Source organism: Photinus pyralis, unplaced genomic scaffold, assembly GCF_008802855.1.
Source record: "Photinus pyralis isolate 1611_PpyrPB1 unplaced genomic scaffold, Ppyr1.3 Ppyr1.4_LG1, whole genome shotgun sequence".
NCBI lineage: Eukaryota > Metazoa > Arthropoda > Insecta > Coleoptera > Lampyridae > Photinus > Photinus pyralis.
Genome location: NW_022170249.1, coordinates 8,930,917 through 8,945,158, shown reverse-complemented (window position 1 = coordinate 8,945,158; position 14,242 = coordinate 8,930,917). Strand labels below are relative to the sequence as shown.

The window sequence follows — 14,242 nt, the reverse complement described above, 5'->3', positions numbered from 1 at the left end:
ATTACAGCTGTTATTATTTTATAATGTATCGTGTTTCATTTGTTTAATTTTCCAGGGCCTACCTAAAAGTGTAAGGTGCTTTTCTTTCGCGCCATCGACAAATACCGGAAATACGTAAAAAGTAAATTTAAGATACAATTTAAGCATTTTTATCAATTAAATGAATCTCAATTTCGAATATTTGAGGTTAGGAACGAGATTTTGAAATACGGTTTTCACTGGCCTCTTTGGATGTTATTTGGCTACTTTTTCATAAAGAAAAAGTCATATCATTCTATTTGATTTTTTTTAGGATTTTGGGTCATAGTGTCAAAACTAGCCCCCTGGCGGAGAAGGATTCAACTAAATTAACTACATTTTGGTTGATTCTCATTTCCCAAGGAATACTCTTTTCAACCATACCAAATTTGTTAAAATCGGTCAAACGGTTGAAGTTAAAGCAGGTTATTGCAAAAATAATTGAATGCCCCACACCATCTTTGTTTTTGAAATAACTGAGTTTTTGTTTTTACGAAAATGATAGATAAATAGGTTCTCTTTAAAAATGTGAACAAATTTTTTCAGTTTATTATGCGAAATTTAAAGAAAATGCAATTTTAAAATTTAAGATTGCAGTTACGCCTTCTGGTGGTCATTTTTAGAACTTGAAAATATTTTCCAGCCATTCTTTATGACCGATTTACCCAATAATTTTGTTTACCCCTAAGACATACGACGAACGGTTCTCGAGATATGGCCGAGAAACTGTCTTATTGGGTCACCCGGTACAATCTAAAAGAGACTTTGGATTTAGAACGTAGGTTTCTATGAAGGCGTTAATGTGTACTCTAAAAAATCCCCGAAGTGCTAACTGGAACGGGGCACGGGAAAAAACGGGATTTCCCAAAGGCGGTACGGAGTTCCCCTGGAATGGTGGTATGAAATAGAAGATACAATGCTGTATAGGGAATTAATCAATACCATTGATTAAAAAATTAATTTATTCAATGACAATACATAACTACGTCAGCGAATGCAATGCTATATTTAATTGCCCGGATTTTCTTTAATCTTTAATAATGCTACATTAAAACTTATAATCCATACTCCATATTAATATCCTAAGTGGATAAAAATAGCCGATTAAATTTTGACGTTTTACTTAGAAATACGTCGAGTCAATTTTCCACGTAACAATTTGACGAAAAACGACAAAATTTAATCAGGCTATTTTTAAGCACGCGGCATGATCATTTCCTGAATAAATATCAAATTACGCAACAAATTGTGACATTTTCAAACACGGTAAAATGTTGACGTTTGCAAATAATCGCTGAAATATGGACAGTAACAATCGAAATTCTAATTATTTGACTATATGAAGGCAATAATCACATAATCAAGACCTCAACACCGTTAAAAATTACTGCATGAAGGACAATTACCTATTAGGTATAACAAAAACTTAGATGCGCATTAGGAAATTATTGCACTGGTTGAATATTATAAATAAAGCCATTACATAATAGATTACAAATACAATAAGTACAAAGGAGGTTTCCCATTCAACTAGGCGTGAAATCAAAATATCAATAAATTTAACAATTATCAACAGGCGGTTCTATAATGGGACAATAATAAATCGAAGCCGCCGTACATTAGCGACATAATAATAGAACCCTTTACATAAGAGTATTAAATGAAAATAAATGTATTGTATAATACCCTCTGACTTTACCTTTTGCTTAATAGGCAATAAATGCAAATCGCGTAATTGTTTTAATTAAACCATGTGCGATAATATTTATGACGGAAAGAATCCTAATAAATCCCATCATTTCCAAGATCGTTAAAACAGTGATATCTCATTTGTTAAATGAGCGTTATTAAACAGTTAGGTTTTCTTATTGCAACAATACGTTATGAGTTATTGGTGAGATCATATTTCAGGGACATTCACAGACATGGAAGAGATGCGGATTATTCTATTCCGTTCAGACAATTCATTGTATGTATCTCCTATAAGCAACATATTTGATATCAAGAAAAGTTACTTAGACTATTAGAGGACTGCTTAGATGTGGCCTCGGATTTGGCATAGTGCACGTCACTATAATCGGATTTGATGAAAATTTAGACCTACCCTCTTCATCTCGTTTTGATTAGTGTTTGCGATCAAGCACTGTCTTTTCTCTCCTTTGCTTATTGGTTTCTATTTGCTTGTGGGCCTTTTCCCTACAGCGACCTTTAATGGGCTTACAGTTTGGTCATGTCGTTATCATCTGTCCTATTTCTTTGGGCCGGAGACTGTGTTTGACTTATGGACTGTTGGCTGTGTCAGGAATGGACACATCTCAGGTTGTGATATATCAGATCATGGTTGGAAAAAAAAATTATATTTGTTATGGCTGGCTGTCCGACTGAGATCTCAGCAATTACAATAGCTAGAGACTTCAAATTTTCACTAAAAGCTTTCTGATGTAGTGTAGATGTGCAGGCTCTAGTCTATTTTGAGTTAGATTACTCGTGAGATCGATAATTTTAAACTTTGCTAATCAAATACTGATCTGCATTACCAAAAATGTGCTTTCATCATGCAAATTACGCTAATTTACAACTTGTTTGTTACCAATAATCGAAACATTTTTTTTTAGTTTTTTACTGTAGATTAGAAAAATAATCTTTTGAATATGGTTTCTTTGTAATACTTAGGAAAACGTATTTCAGTGTTGGGAAATCAGAAATAAATATTTTGAATCATTTGTTTTGTAGATTTAGTCTGGGAAATCTTATTATTAAATCAAGTAAACAATAAATATGCAAAATATCCTAAAAATAACACTACATTTTTGATTTTTTCTGCAAACAATAAGCATTTTAATCAACTCTATGACAAGCTTCGAATACTAAAACACGTGAAACAGAATTCCATTATTTACTTATTTACCTTATTTAAGGACTTTTAACACTTAACGAATTGTAATAAATCATCCTCCACATGCAGTTAAATCCACCACCAGAAGTTTTTAAATTTCTCAGCGGCTTAGGGAAATAAACTACCGCACTCTACAGCTGTGTAATGAGACAAAGCGAAAACTTATACCTTACGATGCCAATGCTGATCTCGTAATTGATTGAATGAATCGCTTTATAGGTATTACGACCCGCCAAACGTAAAGATGACGTCGTGCTCGCACTAACCACGACGGGAATGGTCAAAGTTTGGACATTAATAGGACACGAAAATAAACATTCCGAACCTATTTATGAGAATGAAAGTAAACAAACGCGATGTCTCAACGCCGTGTGTATGCAGTGCTGCTCCTACAACCAACGTACAGTGCTTATTGTATGTACCAAGTATTGGCAAATATACGATGCAGGTAGGGTACTGATTATAAATTGCTTGCGTAATTACTCTTTGTTTACAGGAGATTTTAGTGTATTGTGTTCATATTTGGCTCCCAGAGGTGAGAGGTGGATGTCGGGAGACTTTTTGTCCACGGATCGGATTATTGTTTGGTCCGATGCGGGGAAAGGGTATTTGTATAAACTACCCGCAAAGTAAGTACATTGTTATTGATGTTGTTCTCCATTCTCAACACACTCTCCTTACATTTTCAACTTTTTCCTACTTTGCTTCTTTTGCACTTTTCATTTTACGTCCACAAAACTCTACTCTCTCTAGAATCGCTCTTATTATAATGATATTATTTTTCTAAAAATTGTTATTGCACACTAATTGTTATTTTTTTGTTGAATTTTAGCAAACTTCGCGGAAAGGTTGTCAATAGGTTAGGTATACAGTGTTTATGTGTTTTTTTGCGTATGTGTGTATATGTGTTTGTTGTGTCACGTGTTGCAATAGCCTAGAGGTATCCCTTCATATATCTATTTTTACCTAAAACATGTTGTATTCAACTGAAATTTTGGTTTTTGAAAATTGCATGGTAAATTTTAGATACCCGAACTGAATTTCAAATTGATCGTTAATAAATTTTCAATTCTTTTTCACCAATCTCATTTTTTAACCTCAATTACGGTTCCACAGCACCAGGGATTTTCTTACTTTACAATTTTGACGTAAGATAAACATTTTTTGTTACTTAAATCAGAGACAATCTAAAAGTTATTGTTCCTCTCGTCCGGCCAGATTGAATCCATACCATACCATAGGGCCTACAATTTCCAATATACTGACTTTGATTAATCTTTGCAGCTGATACAACTATAATTGCACAATAATTTACTTATCTCTTCTACACTTTGTCCTTTTGAATTACAACAGGCGTCCTGACGGTCGTCTGTTACACCTAATAAATGGAAGTTGTATATTTGAAACTGTTGTGTTATACAATGTAGGTGAGTTTAAAGTAAGAAAGAAGTCCTCACTCATCAGTCTTGACTCTTTTCCCATCGAAGCGCATTACTGCGGGACTCTAGCCCTCCACTAACATAAGAGATAACAGTAACGAGATTTGGAGCCAAGGTTAAGTGCTCAATAAGATTCAGATTATGTGCGTCGGATGAAGCCTAGTTAAGCAAGTAAATAGTAAATTTAGAGATTCGTAAAAACAAACGCTTCCTAATGAATAATGATGAGGGAAACTCATCAGAGCTCATACTTTTACTTGTAATGCAAATAGAGCCAAATTTTTACTTTCTCAGTTGTTTGCTGATGGTACAGCATTGCATTCTCTATTAATATAGTATTGTGGTTTATTGGTGTTTTTGTAACATTATTGCTGACGTTATTCTGGTCAACTGCATTCTTTCACTTAATTTCGCCAGTATCACGGCTGGTTGTCCAGTCTGGTGCTGTCACAAATCAGCAGACCATGGTATCTATGCTGTCAGACATATTATGCCCATAGCTCATAAAGCTGCTCTTAACCTAATTCTAAATCTCGCTGCTTTGCCGCCATGTCTAACCTCAAAATTTGTGGCTTGTCATGAAACTCGGGAACAAATAAATATAGGCTCAACAGACTGATTAGAGGAGGAACCCAAAGCAGAAGGGTTTTTTTGTTCTGCACTCGTTCTAAAAGTGCTTATAGGACTATTATATACAGAGTGGCCCAACTTCGTGACTCACCATTGGGATCTCAACGATGAGGAATACAGTGTCAGTTAAATGGGGGCAAACGTGTCCCTTTTTGTGGTTAAAAAACGCCTTTCAAATTTGTGAAAAATCTTTCAAAATATCAAACTGAGATATCACAGCAAAAGTGAAAATGTCAAATTTCGTTTTCACTTTCCCTAGCTTAAACGATCGGAAATAGACGGTTTTCGTTAGCACCTTCCATGGGCACTTTTTTTAGGATAATCTGAATCTGTTTTCAGAAATTCTATATTATCCTAGATGTAGAAGCTACAGGCGACTATGTACTTTCTTATTTCTTATGGAAGCCATATTGGCTTTTTACGGCATGAGATAGAGGACAAAAAAAGAAATTCATTTGAATGCATCATCATAGCCATGTTGATTCAGAAAGATCTAGGTACCCGAGGATGTTTTGTTGAAAAAAATGAATGTAAAACATTTGATTTTAACATTTTTTGTTGTACATTTACGTAAAAGTAGTGTGATGCGTCATGGACTACTATGCCCACCAGAATGTCGGTGGCGAAACAGTCAAATGGGCGTAGCCTCACACTTTTCTTTTTTTCTTGACACATTGGTATTACGGTACGTTGTAATGGACAGACACCTTAAAAGGTGCTAATGGGAACCATCCATTTCTGACCATTTAAGTTAGGGAAAATGAAAACGAAATTTGACATTTTCAGTTTTTCAATGATACCTCAGTTGTAATTTTCAAAGGTTTTTAAAACATTTGAAATACGTTTTTTTAGTCACAAAAAGGGGTAACTTTGCCTCCCCCATTTAAGCTACAGGTCGCGGCGAGGGGGAAACAACTATAAAATGTGTGCACAAAAATTCAAATTCAAAAAAATTCTGAAAAATTCAAAAAAATGCAGAAAATTTAGAAGAATTTAAGAAAATTCAATAAAATTAAAAAAATTCAAAAAAATTCAAAAAATTCAAGAGAATTCAAAAAATTCCAGAAACTGCAAAAGAAAAATTCAGCCTGCTGGTCTCACTGCCTGCATTAAACTTTGAAGACAATTTCGTAAAACGTGAAACACAAAAGATTAAAATTACTGCAGATACGCGTCTCATTCACGGCTGATAGTTGACACGCCACATTAAAAGACCAAACTGGAAAGAAAATAATAAAAATAAAAACTTTTCACAAGGAAAAATTTAGGACGTTTTGCAAACAGGGTGTAGCTTTATTGAGGGCGTAAAATACTTCGAAAAGTTGCAGAAAATCAGAAAGCCAGGAAATAGCTTTAATATATAAATATGTCGAGGTCGGTTCGGAAGATGACTAATTTACGAGCTAATTTACGTCTGCCGCTGCAATGTGTAGATATGCGATAAGGTACCTAAATAAGAATGAATGCTTGTATTGTCACAGGCCTAAAAACCTCAATTTTTCGCTGATGTAAAATTATAAAATATTCTTCAGTTGCATTTTTTAAATAGTAGATAGATAATTCGGGAAAGAGATTCTATCTCATATGTGGGCGCCCCTTTGGCTGTGCTGCGGGGCCCTATTTTCGCCTCTGATGCCTCTTTTAAATGCCTACAACTACAAATTAATATATCTCCGAAGCAGCGCGGCGCTTAAAAGTAAGACCAGAAGAGAAGCTAGTTTGCGATCGTAATCGTAATAGAATAATAGTAAAGTGCGATATTAGTAGCGAAATTAACGTCCTTTAGCGCAATTTTTATCGAACAGAATTTTTGAAATTTGCCAAACTTGTGTGATAAAATGACAGTGATGAAGGGGATATAAGAGGATTAAACTTTAGGTGATTTAATACGTTAGGCATCTTGACATTTATTTTCGTTATCCTGATATCTATCAGGAGTTAGCCGAGAACGCGCCTATTCTCTGTCAAGCGCGCCCACTGCCGTCCCAGATGGAATAGAGGGTAGGACAACAGGTACCCTGCAGCACGCGTCGTCCACCCATGAATTTGTTTCTATTGAAGATAATTATATTTGTACCCTTTCGTCTCCATTATTTCAGCAAGGATCTCTTATTTACTCTAAACCTGTCTGTGATTTTGTAAATAACTTAGAATAATGGTGATTTTGTTTGTATTGTAACGTTTTATTAAATTTAAACAACGTTAACGAGTTTTGTTTATAACGAATTATTTATACAATAAAAGAATAACACTTACAAAATACAACAAAAATTCTAGAAAATTTACAACAATTCAAGAAAATTCAATAGAAATTCAAGAAAATTTACAAAAATTCAAGAAAATTTACAAAAATTCAAGAACTTTTACAAAAATTCAAGAAAATTTACAAAAATTCATGAAAATTGGCAGACATTTCAAATTCAACAAAATTCACAAAAATTCGGGGGCTATACCATGGCGAATAACGGCGCAGATCGAATAGGACATCGGCAACTGCCGGGAAAACTTGTCGATTGAGATTCCTGCTTCACTAGTGTTTAGTTGAGAGTATCTTACTATATTATTGTCTCATGCTCCTTATCATGATTACGGCATATTTATATATTTATATTATGAAGATCCTAATGATGAGCCACGAATTTGAACCACCTTGTATGTAGGGGCACTAGTTGTACAACAATAATCTCAAATACCAACTTTTCAGAAGGCAATCTTAATGTATTCTACTATACTATATTCGTTTGAAGAAGGTAGCGGTAGAAAGCATAGGGAAGTTTTGACCTTCACTGTGATTGGTTAAAACAAGCCAATATTACAATGAAACATAAAACGACTGGCGAATTTTGTAAGGTGGTAGTTTATGTTGCCAACTTTATTGCCGAGGTGTCATTAGCTGTTAATGTCACAGATTTATTCCTGTTTGCAGTGCCGAATATTTCTACTTTACAATAATTTGGTGCCGTTTTATATTTTTCCTATGTGTGTTTATCTTCAAACACAGCGCCATCTACCGCTTTCTTATAATGAATGAAGTATAGCGAATTAATTTAAATGGGAAAATACAAAGGTGTCTTTATTGGAGGGTATAAAAACGGATAAAATGATGGAAACCTATTATTTGGAAGAGATTCTTGGCTTGCACCTACCATACTACTATATTAGCATTTGATCTTCTTATACGTTATCAACTACATATTTAACTTTGCACTTGTATTTAATTATACAAATTACTTTGAGCACATAAAGTAAACGATTTATGAGAGGCAATCGAATTTTATTGATAAAATGACACTTTGCTATTCGCATTTATAATTTATCCGCATTTTTTGCTTATGATATGTGTGGTGTCAAGTTTTGTGTGATTTGTTGTGTTAATGCACTGCATTTGCACACTTTTTTTTTATTTTGTTTGTTACATTTTAAAAATGTGTTTTTTACAGTGAAAACGTAGGTTAAAGCATTGAATTTAAATTATAAATTTAATGGTAAAAGGTTGTCACTTGATTCTTCTTGATAGCCAAAACTTCCTATAGCGCGTTCGCACCTTCAGATGCAGTATGATGCTTATGGACATACAGTACATGCTTGCCAAACGTGACAATGACATCACAAGGAGATTATGTTGTGTTTTAATAATTCAATTCAATCATGTCAGTTTGGCATCATAGCAGTGAGGAACAAGGATAGCGTTATCGAAGAATGACGCAAATTAGTAAGAGAGGCCTTAGTCTGCGAAACTCCATACTGTATCTGGGGGTGGGACTGCAGTGTAGTTGAAAATGAATAATAGGTGTATTAAATATCATCTAATTGCAAAACCAAAACACCCAAATAATTTAAATGTGATTGTGTTTTATTTTGCCATAGTAATTACGGTTTCCGCCAATAATGTAGCTTTGCAGTGTTCCCGATTATATCATTAATTAGCAAATGAACAATTATTACAGAAATAACATTATAAAATAAAATCTGTTAATGGATTTGATGCGGATTTTGGCGCCACTAAGAGTAAATGATTGTAGTTTCAAAAGGAAGAACTTTCCAAGACTGCTGCAGCGAAGATTGGACAATCAGACGTTCGGTTCTTTGAATACAATTGGCAAGCAATAGCAATGGAAGAGTGTTATAAACTTGTCTGTATTACGTATTTCCGAATGAAATATTTTCAGATGTCAGGATGATGACAATGGGAAGTTACTCTATTTTCTGTTTCATAGACTTGAAACACATGAGATTAGTGAAAATAAACATGAACACAAACAGATCTTGTAAGCTACAATGATTGCGAAGGGAAGGAGTGAACCACATTCACAAAAAAATAATAAAACTAAATCGTTTAACAGACGGAATCTCAGAAAAACCATCCATTGATTTCATCAACCACTACGAACGATAAAGTGTATAGTAGATTAAAAGAAAATTCTTAGAATTTTGTAAACCACATTATTCCAAATAAAGAATAACAGATAATAAATGTGGGAGTAGTGCCATTGTTGAGGAGAATAAACAATAAATAATTAAGAGTAGCGGGCGCGAGAGCGGCGAGTATATCTCAGAAAGTAATAAAAACAGAGCTTCGGATTATTTTTTTACTTAGACAGAATGATGTATCGAAAACGTTGAAATTTAATGCGTGTTGCAATTATGAAACTACAAAAATGTCCAGCATTTGTGTCGCCCACATTACCTATATAAAACAATTACTTTGAAATCCATCTTTATTGCTTTTAGAAATACAGCCATCTGCCGTCTATTGCTCCAACTCATTAATATCCTTGTGACTACTGGGTTTTGTGAGGCTTGGATAACTCTGAAACTTAACTGCTTAGGTCCTTCGCTTTGCACCAACATAATGATTACATTGTACAGACATGCCACTTAATGTTGAATAAAGCTTCATCGGTTTATTATCACATTCGCCGCCTCCAATACTTCAATGATTTCAGTGAAGGCATGCTTAGTTTGTCGAATGTCGTCAGTCATGAAATGATAGATTAGTGTACATATTCAAGAAAAGACTTGTGCTGTGATTAATTCATTAGTAAATTAGTGTAATCTTGGCGGCGAACGTGTTAATCTGAATCTTTTGCCAAATGTTAACAAGTTTTTTTTTCTTGCAGCAGCATTCCAGATAACAAAAATTTTCACAGTCCAACGCTCGAATCCGATAGTCCATTTTTGTATTGTATTTTAAGTCAACCCGATAATAAGGTAGTTTCTCAACTGTATGCTCGTGTATCAGATCTAAGAATGTGTATTTTATTAGCTTTTATCATGTCCTCCAGCAATGAGATTCGTTACAACTCAACAGCATGGGACATCGTTTCGTTACTTACTGCGAGGCGATTCGGAAGGTTACGTTTTGGTTTGGAATATTCCAGATATTTCGCCCGCAGAGATGCGTAAAATTCAAGAGCAACAAACTCCACAACCACTTCAGATGAATGCGTCATTTACAACTAGTTTGTCCGAAGCATGGGCCAGTATTAATCCAAATCCAGTTGGTATTTTAGATCAGCTTGAAAAATCAGAAAAACAAGGTAGGATATTTGTATCGTGACAATGCACTCTACCTCAACTTTTTTAGTGATAAAATTAACCGCCAGCATTTATTTACCGCTCCAAAGTAGGTTGGTAGTTGGAAGGGAAGATGGTAGTATTATTATTGTTCCGGCAACACAAACCGTGATGCTTCAGTTGTTGCATGGAAACCACCAACAATACGATGGTACGTTATACTCGGGTGTATTTTTAGACGTTTGATTGCTGTTTTCAGGATGGCCTCCTCACCAGGTGTTAACAGGACACGGAGGCCGAGTTAATTGCCTACTATATCCGTTTCGTGAGAATTCGAGGTACGATAAAAATCATTTAATTTCGGGCGGTGTCGACTTTGCTGTCTGTTTATGGGACCTATACGGAGGCCATTTGTTACATCGATTTTGTGTTCATGCCGGCGAGATAACTCAACTTCTTGTTCCTCCTAATGCTTGTAGCGTAAGTTGCTACCGATTTTAATCGTAGCCGACATTACTATTATTACATTGTAGACAAGAATACAGAAGTGTATTTGTTCTGTCGCTTCTGATCATTCGGTAACATTATTAAGTTTGACAGAAAGAAAATGTGTATGCTTGGCTTCTAGACACTTGTTTCCTGTCACTACGATAAAATGGAGGCCATTAGACGACTTTATGATCATTGGTTGTTCTGATGGCACTGTCTACGTTTGGCAAATGGAAACAGGGCATTTAGATAGGGTATTACAAGGTAATATTAGTCACGTTGATTGTGAAGCTGTTATTTTGCGATTGCAGGTATAGCTGCGGAAGAAGTTTTGTATGCTTGTGATGAAAACGAGTCTAGTTATAATACCTCTTCTGAAGTAGGTCTTGCCAATCCTGCAGTTCATTTCTTTAGGTAAGTTTTCTCATATTAAAACTACTCTTCAAAAAGAAAACCTTTGACACTTGTTTATTCTCAGTTCACAATTATACACAAAAACACAAAATTTAATAAACAACAACCTAAACCTAGAACGTAAATAGGATTTTCCTTAGTTTGCTCGTGCGTCATCGGTATATTATGACGTCATCACTAAGTATGTTTACATAGCATCATGCAATCAATGGAAGAGAATACATCAACGAATTTGATTGACCAATTACTAAACAAATGTTTAGGTAGTTATTTGTAACAGGTTGTCTATGATGCAATATTTTACTAATAAGGTGGACATTATTATTTGGACATAAAGGAAACATTAAAAATGTTTAATTGTTTTTTCGTAACATCAACGATCACAGTATTTAGCAGCAGTCAATAAGCGACTGCAATCTCCAGAGCCACCATTACTTTCATGTCAAAACGACGGACGTTTTGTAGCACTTTGGAATTTGGGTAGCAGTTCCTTTTTGTTAATATTTAAACCGTACGAGCGTGACGATTATCGAGTGGGGAGGAAAAAGTCCATATTTTAAACTGAAATTAGAAGTCTAGCCATGTTTGAAACTATTTATCCTTACAGATGAGTTAACTTGAATTTAGGATGTGGAAACTTAATGAAACCGTGATACTCTCGTTATTACAGTTCACTTAATGCTAAGTAAACGTGTAAAGGATTTAGGAAAAGTAGGTGAGTGTAAACAATTTATGTTTAAACATAAACTTGAGCATAGCGTAAAATGATACATTATCGGATATATATTTCTTTCGGTTCAATTACTATGGACCATGCAAGAGGTGCATTTAGTTTTGTATATGGAAAAAAAACATTATTTTATGGAAGTTGAGCACCTAACATTAATCCACTGAAACTGAACTAAACTGTGTTAACTACGCGTAACGAAGGTACCTTCTAAATTAATTAAAGGATTTATTTAAATTTCAATTTTACACAAGCCAGTGGTACAATATCTTTAATGGTACGAGCATTACATTTTAAGTATTTGTTTGTTTAAGCATTTCGGTGAGATTATACGATTTGGTTACTGTGCTGTTTAGGTAAACTTTGTAAAAAAACTCAAAAAGGTATGGGAAGGAACCATGAAATCATCAACTTTAATATTTGTAAAGCCCAGTTGACACGTTCCAAGTGCACTTAGACAGTGTGCTTGGAATGCTTGGATAGATAGTTAAAATGTCGATTTGGTTCTGTACTAGTTGCAGATATATGTTTATACAAGAATTTCAATTGATAAAAAAAATCGGAAAAGAGAAGGAACAGGTTTTGCACCAGGATATGGATTCATGAGCGTGAGACACTTAGGGCTTTTTCCAATTTTCAATAGAGCAATAGAGGATACAGCAGCTTACAAGAACCATTTATGGGTAACAGCGGGGCAATTTAAAGGACTGCTGGGAGGCAGAAAATTAAAAAAATATGATACAAACATGCGAGCTGCTTTACCTGCAAACTGCAATTGGAAATTACTCTTCGTTACAACGGTTGCTGTTTTCGAACACTACAAATTCCATAAATGTCATATTCTCCCTATCAGTCCACTTTTTAATTTTTAGCGCGTTTTTGGAAAAAAGTAGCGCTAATACATGGTCCTGCAACAGTGCGTCCGCCTTTCCTAGCTCATACCTGATATCAAAAAACCTTGTGCACAGTCAACTATACACAGTTGCGCATCTACAAAAATTATTTTTAAATGTACACCTTTACGGTGTTAATAGACAACTGATTTTTTTTTTAATGGAACACCCTGTGTATTTTTAGTTGTTTCAATTAGTTAAGTTAAGAAATACATTTGATCAATAATGTTAATCAGAATGAAAGTGTTTCACTTTGGTAATGAGAAAATTGGATTTAGTAGTATAGGGTGTTCACAAAAAATTGTAAAGTTTCCAAATTTCAAAGTGTTATAACTATTTTTTTTCAAATGGAACTACCACTATTTTATTTTTCTATTCTGTCTTGTTTTTTATTATCACAGTCTAACCGGTTTATAAACATGTAATTAATGTGTAACTATTTTTGTGAAAAATATTGAATAACATAAAAAAACTACGGAGTTTAGGCACAGGACACCCCTTATAAAATTTGAACAGGACACAAAAGACTATCGAATAAAGAAATAAAATAGTGGTAGTTCCATTTAAAAAAAAAATAGTTATGACAGTTTAAAATCAGGAAACTACTATTTTTTTGTGAACACTCTGTGGCACTAAATGCAACTTTATCATTACCAAAGTGTTTCCTTTTATTCAGATTATTAACATTATTGATCAAATGTATTTCTAAACTTGGAAATCAAAGTCGGGAGCTTGCTTTTGGGCAATTATTTGAAAAAAAAAATAATACTTGTAATTTGGTAATATTTCCAAAAAAAAAAACAAAAAGTGAATAGGTTTCCATGCAGAGGTTAAGAAATGACATCGAAACAACTAAAAATACACAGGGTGTTGAGTTTAACAAAATCACTTTTCTATTGACACCGTAAAAATGGGATACCCTGTACATTCAAAAGTAGTTTCTGTAGATGCGCAACCATCTATGGTTGACATTTGCACCAAAGGTTTTTGTAATATTTTTTGCCAGGTTTGAGCTACTACGACGCACTCTTGCAGGACCCTGTAATTCACTTTGGCTGTTCGGTCCATCGGTCGGTCGGTTGGCTGCAAAGGTTTTTTAAGTATACTAACTCGAATCATCGTAGAAAGCTCGGGTTTCAAGCATTAGCTTTGTGTCACAATTCTTTGCATGCAGATTACATTTGGGAAGCGGATCCGTCACACAAAAACGCGCGTAAGT

General features: G+C 34.4%; 1 protein-coding gene across 2 annotated transcripts in view; it reads left to right on the top strand.

The window, feature by feature from the left end:
* The window catches only part of LOC116171391 (WD repeat-containing protein 7), a 37,287-nt gene that overhangs the window by 7,443 nt on the left and 15,602 nt on the right, over window positions 1-14,242 (top strand). Inside the window, exons 5-13 of one of the 2 annotated variants that reach the window (XM_031488207.1) lie at window positions 3,134-3,362; window positions 3,411-3,543; window positions 3,747-3,773; window positions 10,104-10,194; window positions 10,250-10,523; window positions 10,571-10,711; window positions 10,760-10,980; window positions 11,034-11,253; window positions 11,301-11,403. In XM_031488207.1, coding sequence (XP_031344067.1) covers window positions 3,134-3,362; window positions 3,411-3,543; window positions 3,747-3,773; window positions 10,104-10,194; window positions 10,250-10,523; window positions 10,571-10,711; window positions 10,760-10,980; window positions 11,034-11,253; window positions 11,301-11,403 — 1,439 coding nt within the window. The remainder of the gene's footprint in view (window positions 1-3,133; window positions 3,363-3,410; window positions 3,544-3,746; window positions 3,774-10,103; window positions 10,195-10,249; window positions 10,524-10,570; window positions 10,712-10,759; window positions 10,981-11,033; window positions 11,254-11,300; window positions 11,404-14,242) is intronic. The other variant, XM_031488214.1, reaches the window with a different exon arrangement.